This window comes from Nipponia nippon, unplaced genomic scaffold (assembly GCF_047370975.1).
Source record: "Nipponia nippon isolate SJK-2023a ecotype South Korea unplaced genomic scaffold, ASM4737097v1 scaffold_5, whole genome shotgun sequence".
NCBI classification, from domain to species: domain Eukaryota; kingdom Metazoa; phylum Chordata; class Aves; order Pelecaniformes; family Threskiornithidae; genus Nipponia; species Nipponia nippon.
Window position 1 is genome coordinate 64,422,979 of NW_028262369.1, and position 12,675 is coordinate 64,435,653.

At 36.9% G+C, this 12,675-nt stretch overlaps 1 protein-coding gene across 2 annotated transcripts in view; it reads left to right on the forward strand.

The window, feature by feature from the left end:
- The window catches only part of FAM171B (family with sequence similarity 171 member B), a 40,005-nt gene that overhangs the window by 18,098 nt on the left and 9,232 nt on the right, over nucleotides 1-12,675 (forward strand). For both annotated transcript variants that reach the window (XM_087733675.1, XM_087733676.1), the window contains exons 2-6: nucleotides 5,059-5,292; nucleotides 6,018-6,110; nucleotides 6,408-6,566; nucleotides 8,409-8,576; nucleotides 12,336-12,452. In XM_087733675.1, coding sequence (XP_087589801.1) covers nucleotides 5,059-5,292; nucleotides 6,018-6,110; nucleotides 6,408-6,566; nucleotides 8,409-8,576; nucleotides 12,336-12,452 — 771 coding nt within the window. The remainder of the gene's footprint in view (nucleotides 1-5,058; nucleotides 5,293-6,017; nucleotides 6,111-6,407; nucleotides 6,567-8,408; nucleotides 8,577-12,335; nucleotides 12,453-12,675) is intronic.

Consider the following 12,675-nt stretch of genomic DNA (forward strand, 5'->3'; position numbering starts at 1 on the left):
TGCTGTGGTGAGGAGGGCTTACTTCAGCATTAAATCAGTCCCATGTCAGTTAATTGCTGCCACAACTCACCTTCACGTACATGGATTTTTAATGAGCTTTGAAGGTATAATAGGCTTTTACTTTTTATAGATATGCATTTGTAGTTTGTCACTGACATTACTGTAGTTTTAAGGAAATTTTAAGATGTAATGATGGGGTTTTGTGGGCAGGAGGATTGCTTTCATAAAACCTTTTTTACTGAAGCCACATGGATGTTGACTGTGTAGATGATATATTTCATCGATTACCCCCCCCAATGGTGATATCCATTGAAATACTGCATACGTAGCAAAATGTGATATTCTTAGAACATGTGATTTCTTCTTTACAGATCAGTGCACCTTTCATATCCCTAATTATATTAAGCCAAAAGATATGGTGTTCTATGAATGTAAAAGATGGAAAAATGATTGTTCAGTCAGCTAAGACCAAGCAAATTGCACAGCACCCACTTTATCTGTCTGGTTAGCTGGCAGCGTGGTACTACAGTGCAGGCAGTTTCCATAAAACACATGTAAGCATGTGCCTTTTCTGGCATGGGTTTAAACATCTCTAGGCAAGGATGAGAAAAATCTCCTTCGAAGGCAGGAACTAATGAATAATTTAATTGTAGTTACTGTTCCCTCCACTCCATAAGGCAATTGCTTAATTGGGTAGTTGTCTGTGTTTGAGAAGAGTAACTGCCTCATTTGAGGTGTAGAACCTCTTTTGCTATAGGACCTTGGTGATAAATGGGAAAAAGGACTTATGGCTGGGTTGCGGAGTGTGTAGGAATACTTCCCAGGCAGTGCCCTGTGTGTGTTCACTGCTGTATCTCACAGTTAATGACACGTGTGGTTTGGAATATATTGGTGCCTGTACTCTGGCCTTGACCATGTTAATTAAATCTCAGATAAATATGGTAACCAGATGACCTGCTTATCTGCAGGTAAAGAATTAAGAACAAATTACATAGGGGTATTATAAAGAGAGTTTTTTTGCACTGTTATGTTTTGTACCCAGCTTGCAATTCCAAGCAGTTCTTTGGCTTAATTCTGTGATAGGATTTCTGAGTTAGGACAGTGATGTGAAGCTGAATTCCAGGCATTAGATGTTGTTGCTCGAAGAAATGAGGTGTCATTTTACTGGCTGTGACATTTCTGAAGTAGCTAAATGTGGTAGAAGGCCTTGTGTCCCTTTGTCTAAACTGCTGCACTTGCTATATTTATCAGCAAACGTTTAAATGTTGTAGAAGCTGGCATTTCCAGTGGACTTGCCAAGAGACAAATCTCCCTTCCTCTGAGGCAGCACAAATCAAATTAGCTAAGACTGAGTTCGTTCTTCTAATTGTGGGAGTTCTGTCAAATCTGTTCAATATTAGAGATACAGCTGACCCACTTGTGTTTGGCAAGTGTTAGTGACCAGAAAAAAACCACAAGTTTCATCTTTTGTTTAATTCATCAGCTTTGGTTTTGTTAGACAGTTAACCAACAGTTCGTTTTTGCATCTGAAATGTTTTTCAGTACATTTTATTGTGATTAAAAAATCGTACCACAGTCTCCATCATATTTGAGACTTGAAAGTACCCTTAAGGACTTGTGCATTAAGATCTTTATAAAAAGGAAAAAAAAAAAAAAGGCAGGATTTCCTTTGCAAATTAGATGTCATGGGTGTTAATATGACATTGTTGATAACTCAATGCCATTAAATATGTCTGATAAATTTACACGCTAAATGCATGTGAGGGAGTTGGTTTGAGGAGGGAGTTGGTCAAGGGATATCAAGTTCGGAAAGATACAGATCAGTTGTACATGTTGGACCGCCATTGCGCACACCGTCTGAGCTCTTAAGACCTTATGATTGTTTTGCTTTTAACGGGGCTGTTAAAGCTGGCCTACTGTAGGATGCTCTGGTACACTCCGTTTTATACAAAACAATAGTGAAACGTGGCTGTGGGTGAGGAAAATTGTTGTTACTGTTGGATTCTGTCTTTTTAACTGGGATTTTTTTACATGTTGTCATTTCACTAGCATTTGGATTCAGAGGCATAATATCGTGTGCTCCTGTCTTCTGCACTGTTACTGTTGAGAAATTGAAAGACTTTTTTTTTTTTTTTTTTTTTAAATGTCTTTCGAAGATCATTGCATGCAAACTTCAAGTGACTTGTTGGCAAAGTATATTCTGGTTGATATCAGAAAATATAAATTGTTTGCTCGTATACATTACTTGCAGGGAGGGAACAACTCGCAGCTGAGTGGCCTACTTTCTCTTGTCAGGAAGGCTCTTGTGTTAGCACAAAAGATACGGCCAAAAGCAACGAGAGCTCAGGATTGAGTCTTCTTTACTCTTTGTCTTAATATTAGCGGGTGTGAAGTGAGCATTTTTCACTTGAATAACTGCTACTTATATATGACAGTAATAAGCAACTAATGACTCTTTCAGAGCTTGCATTGTATAAGACTATGTCTGTTTTCACATGGGAGACCTTTGACCACCACCAGGATTTCAGCCTGCATTTACAACTGCACTTCTGCGTCTTCTCAACATGATTCCAGGCACGGTATCGGTTTTGAAAAATGCTGTGGCAATTTCTGAACCCATAGGAAAAAATAGTAATGGAAGTTGAGCATGGGTAAAAGCAGCCAATGATATTTGTCAGTTCACTATGAGAAAGAGTGAAAGTAGTATAGCTTTCTACATTTTTGCAGTCTATTTTTTTTTTTCCCCCCGACCAAAAGCTTCTGAAAAAGTGGGTTTTAATATGGCTGTAACTGAAGGAGATGGGAGGAAGAAATGTTTTTCCACAAAATAACCTTTGAATTTACTAATAGCTGGAGGAGGAATGTAGCGATTCTCCCACCCCTGTGTTTTCATTAGGCTTTTTGTCAGCAGGAAAAGGAAAAATACACATTAAAAGTGTGAAAAGATTGAAAGAAAGTGTCTTTCTGAGTACATTCCAGGTTTTCCTTTTTTATGACTTATTTCAGCTGTTAATACTAGGCTCTTTTTCTCCTGACTTGATTCCAGCTGTTAAAATACTAGTTTATACCAGGCATTTCTGCTATTGGTTCCTAATGGCATGAGCTTGAATTTTGTACTACTGAATTTTTTATTTTTTAAATACCATTTCACGAGATGCTCCTGGCTTCCAGGTGATTACAGGATCAGAATATTGTACGCAGTCTATTTTGCCTATTTAGTAGCCTTTTAAATAGTCATTGGCCAAGAGGAAATGGCCTGTCTTCCAAGTTTTGGAATCATACTAGTACTATATACTATATATACATACAGTACTATATACATATAGTACATACAGTACTATATACATACTATATATGTGTAACTGGATCAGTCCTTGGAAGATCTGTTTAGTAGCCATAATTTGCTTACATGACATAAATTTTTTTTTAATCATTACGTGATTTAAAAACCCTCCAGCAACAGCAATTTAAAAGCAATTTTATTCTTGAAATATCATGCATAAGGAAAACAAGACAGATGACATTGTTCTAAGATTATTGTGCATTTTCTGTTTAATTCAGTAAAATATGTTTGAGTACCACTGGGATCTTTTATCTTTTTTTGGAAGTATATATTAACTGGCACAAGGGGATGTCGATTTTTCTGTAACACTGTAGAGAATCAAACTGGCACGGCTGGTAAGTTTTTGCTGTGTATGCGATAAATTGTAATAAATTGAAGCTAATGTAGCTTTTGTTGTGTGCAGGTCATTTTTTGCTTTAATATATGGTATGGTCCATGCATACAATAGATCTAAATAAGTACTTATTTCAGAGAGGCCTAACTTGGATGTCTTCACTACATACTGTTTTTTTTGATGGATGGTGCTTGGCTTCTAAAGGCCTTTTCATTTAAAACAAGGTCAACAGTAGTAATCTCTTGGGGCAATGTCAGTCTCAATTATAGAGGAGATAACACAATGAAATTGAACTACAATTTTATGTAGATAAATTTCAAACAAACTTAGCATATTTATAATCAATGTATTTGAAAATATTTGGGTATAAAGTAGTGCAGTGGTGTTGGGTAGTCGTATGTGTGTAACCAAAATACTGGAAAATTGATGTTATTTGAAATACTTTTAACAGTGGTCCATAGATAATTTATGATAATAACTTAATTTCACACTGGAAATAACATGGAATTCTGTCCATTTTCATGTACCTGCTGTCTATGAAAAGTCTCTCTAATAGTTTATTTGCAGTCAAGGTGGGAGAGAAATTGAATGTAATTCAGAGCATCTTGAGGCTGTTGTTCAGGCGGACTTGCTATTTTCAACATAGTGCTCAGTCACTGTAATTATGATCTCTGTGAGACACTAGGTATTGTAAAGGAATGTCAGCCCGTCTAAGTAGCAGGAGACAAATACTATTTAGAAGTTGGAATACAGAAAGGTGAAAACTAGACCAGAAGTGTAAATGTGGTGGGAGATGACAGATTAAAACAGTCAAAGTGTCTGGATGCATTTGGTTACTTTATAATGATTTGACACATGTAAAAATAAATGTGTTATCCCACAGTCCGTAGACGACATATTCTCTGTTTTTAGAAACTCAAGGTGCATCTTTAAATGTGTGACCCAAGCCAAGAGTTGCACTTGGATAACAAGACCATCTATATTATCAGTGTGATATTACAGAGCACTTGCAAGGCATGTTGAATCTCATGTTGTCACAGATGCATTGTTCAAGCTTAAGTGAAAGGGGGAAGAATTATGTTGTAACGTTTTTTTTTGTTTGTTTTTTTTAACTGGTTAGGTATTATATTTGCTGAGTTTGGTAAATGCTTTTTGGCATCTTTGTGCCCCATCTCAAGGTTTTTTGCTTTCTTCTTCTCTGTGGTAGATAACTGTATGATTCCCCCTCCTTTTGGACAGAGCTTACCCTCTGTTGAGAGAGGTCCACCATACAGTGGATGAATAGCTAAGGCATAAACTCTAGGACTTCTTTACAAACTTAAGTTATGGGCCTTAGTTATGATGTATATTATGACCTCCTGTTTTTCCTTTCTGTTAATAGGATCTGTTTTTACGCTGAAAGTTCAAGTAAACGACATCATCAGTCATCAGTACCTGCGACAAGCAGTTGTAGAAGTGTTTGTTAACTACACGAAGACAAATTCTACTCTTACTGGAAACAATGGAGCAGTATTAATAAAAGTTCCCTACAAATTAGGATTAAGCTTAACTATCGTATCGTACAAGGATGGCTACATGTTAACACCTTTGCCTTGGAAGACTGGGAGAATGCCAAGTACGTAAGCATCTTACAGTCCTATTATTAAACTGTATCTGTCGGTAATTAAATTTCTCTCTTCCTCAGCAGGCTGGGTAGTTACTGTCAACTGAAAATGACTGCATGAAGTCAGTCAAGGCAGGTGGTGCCTGTCAATGCAGATGTAAGGGTGAATGATCTGTTAGACTTGTCAAAATTCTTATTATTGTAAAACAGAAAATAGCCCTTTTTAACTCTAAGTAGGTTATATTGTGATACTGTGAGTGTATTCTGAGAAATTGTTTACCTAGACTTAGCAAAGGGCTGGTAATGTGTTTTGACAAAAATCATGTTGTCTTTAGTGATTGCTGGGGTGCCGGTGCTTCGAGTCCTGTGTAACAGGTATAACCTGTTGTTATAGCTTCCTTTCAGCAGTGTTTCCTCACAAGTTCTCCTGTTTAACTATTGCATGCTCTTAAAAAAGTTACATGTTTTTTTTTTTTTTTTTTTTGAAAAAGAGATGGACTCTTTAGAATTCTAGCCACTTGTTTATCTGTAGAAGGCATAAGACAGTAGCAAACATACAATAGAGGTCTTCCTGCCTAACCACTAAAATTCCTGCTCTGGACAACAGGAGTAATTTGTTTATCCAGTCTTCATATGCTCTCTTTTTTTAACTGCTCTATTCACTGTTGTTCAGAATCGGAGATCTTACAGGATTGTTTTTGGTTGCACAGTGTAACAGATATTATCACTTTCCACAGTATACTCGTCTGTGACGCTTTCATTGTTCCCACAAAGTCAAGCTAATATATGGCTGTTTGAAGATACTGTCTTAATTACTGGAAAACTGTCTGGTAAGTTCAGTGTATGCAGACCGTAATCTGAACACTTTGTGATAACCATCTGTACACATATAAAAAAATAATCAAGCGTGTTCATATTCTCATATAATACCTATCTACTCAAAGCCAGATTTTCAGTTAACTGTGTAGCTGTATGTGTGGCTGTGACAAGTGCTAAACTAGAAATACACAAACCATGGAGAAAATGGGAGAAAACAGGTTGTTATGCTGAATGGATTTCTGAGCAGTAATAAGAACCACTGTTTGTGTGTTTTACCATTGCTAAGACAAAATATTACTCTTTTACAGATGCCAAATCTCAACCAAGTGTTCAGTTTCCAAAATTTTTAATAAAGCTTCCAACAAATCACCATATTACAAATGTTACAGCCTATCTGACAGTGCCAGAGCAATTTTTGAAAGTGGACAGCTTCCTCTATACAACAGGAATTCTCCTAAATAAATCAGGTATGTAAATAGGTTGTTTAAGAATTTTTTTAAAAGAAGAAATCTTCAAATTATAATGCATATGAGTGCACAGCATTTCAGAAAAACATACGCTTAAATTAAAAGGGCCTGAGCCTGCTTCCATTGTATTAAATGACAAAGCTTTGTTCTACAGGATTAAGCTATAAACACATCAGGTAAGTAATTGATGTCACTCCTTATCTTGTTCCATGTAGTATGAAAACATAACATGTCTTACTACACTGAAATACTCCTTCAGAGTCTGCTTTTTACATATATGTCTCTGTGTGTGTTATATGTATATGTTCAGTATTTCATGAGACTGTGGAACTGGTTTAGTAAACACGTTAAAAATATGGTTATGGCCAGAGTGTAAACTAGGTGAACCTAAAGAAATCGGTGAAACCGCATCAGTTGACTTCAGCTGTAGGGGTTTCTGCATTTTCACCAGAATGGTTGGCTTTAGAAGCTTTATACCTAGCAAAAAGATTGTATGGAATCTCTAGTTTGGCTCACAGACAGTTAATCTGCGTAAGCCTGTTTGAAACCAAGTAGTCACTATGTATACAGAGCACAATTGTAATAGTGTTTTCTGTGCGTCTGTTTCACTGGAGAAGCAGTAAGTGGTTTCATGAGTCATTATAAATCTGCTCGTATGCAGTTGAATCTTTTAGTATTTGTCATTCGATCAGTTGGTTTTTTTTATTTGCATAAATACAGTGATCTCTGGTAGGTTGTACTGTATGCAGTTCCATCTTTCTTTTGTTCTTTTCTTTCTATTCCCAGTGGACCTGAAGCCATAAGGCTCTTAAATTCATTGCAGCGCATGAGGAGGCCACTACATGGCTTACTTGAACTTGTCGTGTTTTCTTCTTTAATTTTCATTGAATTAAAATCATCATAATATATTGCTGTCTTGACTTACATGTTTTAAACCCTTTCTTATCTATATTTCACCCCTTTAAATGTAAAGCATAAGAGAATAAGCAGTGTTTCTCAACTTCAAGTTTTCCTTTCAATCTGTCTGGCATATGTTTTAAATTATTCATATACTCCTAGAGGAACAGGCTTCCTTTTAGGGCAGGTGGAAGCTAATTGATATCTGATGCACCAGGAGTTTTCTCACAACCAGCTTCTAACAGCTTGCATAGATTTAACATTATTCTGGTACTTATTAATTCTGTTTCAGCTTTTTTCACCATCCTGTCATATCTTGCATTCTGAAGTGTTTGCAAATTAATGTAAGGAAAAGAAAGGAAATAAACTTTCAGACTGCATTGTAAAGCATTGTATCTGTGACTTTTCCTTTGAGTGCTTTGACAAGCCTCATGATTAACTGTTCAGTTAATTATAAATGCCAAATTAGAAAGTTAATCCTTACAGGAAAGTTTAAGAGAACTGTTCAACTAAGGAGAAATGCAGCAGTCATATACTTGCATATGTCTTCAGTTTGATTCAATGTTATGTATATTGCAATTATACAAAAATTCTTATTATCTATATTTCACATAGTAATCAAATTTTCTGAGGGGGAAAAAAGCCAAGTTTTGCCTAATCATTGGTTCTACAGTCAGCATTGAACCTATATGTTAAAAGTCTGTTTCTCTTTTACAGATTTGGTATTAAAATGACTGGGTTTTATTTCAATCACAAGATTTTAAAAGTCCAGAAGAGAAGAAATATTGATTTTTATTTACCAAGTTGGTGACAGCTGATTGTGTAGCTGGATGTGAATGAAGGCTCGCCTTTAGTTATAATGAGGATAGATTCTTAATTCTAAATATTTTTTTTAAAAATACACTATGAATGGAGAATTACAGACAAAATATTTCTCATATTCAGGTTTCAAAAGCATGGAATTAGCTCCTCTTGCTGCAATATGCGTAAACGTTCTTTTGACTGGGAAAGAACTGAAAGTAAATGGTCCCATTCAGATTACACTTCCTCTTCCCACAAGTACTGTAAAATCAGGAGATGCTATACCTGCATGGACATTTGATATGAAAACTGGTAAGTGGGCTAAGTTATTTGTTATTGTACCTTTTAGCACATGTATATAGTTTTGGGCACGTGACACTGTACGTCATGGAACAGTGATGGCACTAATACATGAGGTGGTGGTAAATAGTCACAAATTTTATTAGGGGTTCTGTGTTGTTTTTTGATTGACTAGTTTGAATTGTTCAAAGGAATTTCCCTGCTTTCATTAGTTCAAAAAGCTTTGGTAAAATTCATTAGCCTTTCTGTTGAACAAATTTTTAATGTAATGGATTTTTATTTTCATGGGCAGCTAAGGATTCAGGGAACATACATTTTAGGTGTTGTTAAATTATAAGTCTGGTAATGTTGTGAATGCCTTCTTAAAAGAAAACAAATCAGAATTGAAGATTTGGATGCTTTGTTTCCTAGAGTATAGCTCTAAAGATCCTTTGACATTAAAACTGGAATAGATATTACTTCAGTTAACAAAAGCAATTCAGAAAGTGAAATGAAGGGGAAATAAGAGTTATCAAAGGGAACAACATAGTTCTTACTGTATGCATGGGAAGAGGAGGCTGGGGATTAGACATTCCAAACCTTTTGTCATCCCTTCATGTCTAATTTTAGTCAAGAGTGAGTAATGAGCTACATACACTTATCCCATTTAGATGTCCTGTATTAGGTGTGTGTGCATTAGTGTACTGATTGTCTTATGTCGTACCTTATACTTTCCATCACACTTTGTCTTGAAATATGCAAGTGAGTGAAGAGGTAACTGTCTTATTCCTTATTAAGACAAAAAGCTGTTATTCAACTGTTGGAAGTACAGGAGAGGACACCAACTCTAACAAAGTGGTGTTTACATGTTCAAGAAAGAAACTGATCATCTTAATGAAGAACAACCAAAGAACATTAATTTGAATTAAGAACATGCTAATGAAAAATTGGCTAGGTTGTCTCTTGGGGAAAGAGTGATTAGAATAAGTTTTGGCATAGAAGATTAAGTCTGTCTATACACCTGGAAGACTTCAGAGGGGTAACTGGTGATAAGAGAGAGCGTTCTTCATCAAAGAAGGGGTTTAGTCTGACATGGTAAAACAGCACAAGGGGTTTTAATTTCTTGCTGCCACAGCCGCTTTTGCCAGCTTCTGTGCTCATCTGTACCTATCCTGAGCTGTTTTAACTCACTAAGCAGAAAACTAGGTCAACAATGTTATTAAAAGTTGGCAGAGCTAGAGCATCTCGGCACAGGGTCAGGTTAGAGTATAAACCAGTGTAAGGTGTGTATGTGGGTGCTGAGGGGCTTACTCAGCACGCCTACTTAGGCATGTTGGCCTTGGGGATAGAGCAAGAGCAGGAGCATGGCATGCTGACCCAATAAAAACAATTAAAACAGTTGGTTTTGTCCTCGCAGATGGGGTGTACTCTATTGATAGAGGTTCCGTAAAGGTCAATTGTTTGTGATGGGTGCTCACTGAGGTGTAGTGTTTGCATGGAGCCTTCACTGCTGCTTGCTGAGGAGAGGACAAGGAGGTCTGTGGACAAGGAGAGAGACTCTTTGGGCATAACTCTAACTTCCACCTTTTCTTCCACTTCTTCAGCTCTTCTCTACAGTGAAAATTTGCAACTGTATTCACTGTTCTGGACATCTATTCTTTAAATATGTTTCTTTTATTTTTACCTTTGATCTGACCTGTGCAAAACAACTTTTTTTCTAAGGTAACTGAGTAATAGCAGGGTGTTCCTTAGTCTGGGTTCTGGTGATAGAGGACAGCTGAACACCTCAGCTCTCCAGCAAGCATTTGAGAGCGTCGATAAGTAGCAGTGGGCCCCCACCTGAGCTGAATGGAGAGCTACTGAATAATGAGGCTCTGGCATCCAAGATGTTGCATGCAGGATGCTCCCGGCAAGATGTTGACACACACTTTTAAACTCTGAAGTCATAATGGTAATCAGAGCTTCCAAGTCGGAACTGATAGTGGTAAGGGAACAGGTCTGTGTTTGATGTGTAGACTGAGCCACATGCACCAGAAGAAAGGACAAACTGCTTTCACATGGCTGCTTGTGCAGTGTTCCCTGGGGTTACTCCAAGCGTAATAGTACTGACACCGTTCCTGGAAAATGAGCTTTTGTAATTATATTCCAGCTGCTGTAAATGTGGAATTTGTTGATGTATATTGAATGTGGCTTCCTTCTTACTAAATATTTTGCCTCATTAGTACCAAAAGCACTTTGTGGATTTTAATAGAATTAAAAAAAAAAAAAAAAGCTTGCATTGCAACATTAACTTGAGAATGATATCCTTCTGTTTAGCAGTAAATCATAGAGAATATGTGCTTACTCATAAATCAGATTTTAATGTTTTTTCTTAATATGTACTATTTTCTATCAAGTATATTGGGGGTGGAGATAAAATTTACTGAAGAGGACAACAAAGATTTTATAGCTTCTCATAGATTTGTTCAGTCAAGACAGAGCTTCTGGAGACCTGAATTTTTTTTGCCTTTTATATGTGGTATTTTGTGTTGTGTTTTATCTGCCTGTAAGTAGCCCACCCTCTACACTTGTAAAACAATAGTTTTGCAGTATAGTGACATCTTGCCTTAGGGTTGACAGGACAAAGAATTTGAGGATCTGTTGTTGTTGCCTCCATATGAGATTTAAGGATGGAAGACTCTTCGGCCGGTCTTGCTCCTGAGTCTGGACAAGAAGTTTTCCAGGCAACTGAGAAACCACCTCTTTCAGGGCTGTAGGTGGCTGCCGCTGCTATTCCCCTCTGCCACCCATCACAAGTACCATGAGAAGGCTGCAAGTTTTACTGCCGAATGATATTTTGTTTGTGTGTGTCTGTGCGTGTGTGCATATGTGGCATGTGTCAGTTCTCATCTTTACCTCCTGTCTGGTAGATATTTCCTTTTGCTTTGCTGAAAGAAGGATCCTGGAGGAAAATTGAAATTATAGGGCTTATATGAATTATACTTTTTGCATGCTTTGGTTATTAAAAAAGCTGGTGGTTCTCTCTCCTCAGTATTTGCAGTTTGAAAACGTAAGGTTGGTTGTATGAGGTTGTTTTCTGTCCTTAGAATTTCACAGATGGCCCACAATAAATGTGTTCAAGTGCATTAAGTATAATTATGTCTCTTCTACTGCATGCTTTATTAATTGTAGAAGCTGGCATACCATAATACCTGTCCTTTGCATTGCCAAACAGATGGTGTGGAATCTGTGTCCTAACAATAGACCTTCCTTGGGCTAACTGAACTGTTACTGCCTTGGGGCAGGGAGAAGGCGAGAAACATCCAAGACAAACCTTGTTTATCCTATTATGGCTTATTAGATTAAAACGCTTTCCCACTAAATGCTGCTAGCTAATGTTAAACTTGTATTCATATACTTAAATTACATGCTCCTTGATTTTTTTAGTCTTGGCCTTCATGCATGCTTAAGCTCATATAACAGGATTTTTCACATTATTTGTGTGCATATTTATGGAAGATGTTTGTTAATAGAAAATGAATTATATTAATTCCAGTAAGTAATGTTGATGCTTTGTTTCAAAGTAAATGTCTACACAGGGATATTTGCAATGAAATTGTCAAGAGAGAAAGTTTGCATGTTTAGCTAAAGCTGTGTAATAAATAGTGCATAGGTCAGAAGTTTCAGTTTTTCTTGTGACCTTGTGTATTTTTTGGTAATAGCTTAATTGCTAATGGTTGAGGTATAGAAGAATCCTGCATGGCATGTGCAATATTTTTGTCTTTTTTTTTTTTTTTTTTTCTTTTCTCTCAGGTGCTTGGGTAAGCCGTGGGCTAGGAATGGTAAAGGAAGCAGATGGTCAGTTAGTATGGACGTATACTGCTCAACACTTAGGCTACTGGATAGCAGCTCCACTGCCTGGAACAAGAGGTACTGCAACAACAGGAAAAGAAATTACTGAGTAACCGAAGTAAGAATGTATCATAAGGCTGTCAGTTTGATTGCTTTATTTAACAACAGGAAGGAAAAAACTACATGCAGTTTCAACAGTTGGATAACCTTTGTTTGAATCCCGATAGCGTGCCTTTGTGCATATAACCATTTCCTAGAACTTCAAATGCTCTAGGGGGAAAAGTCCAGACTGTATTTGAGC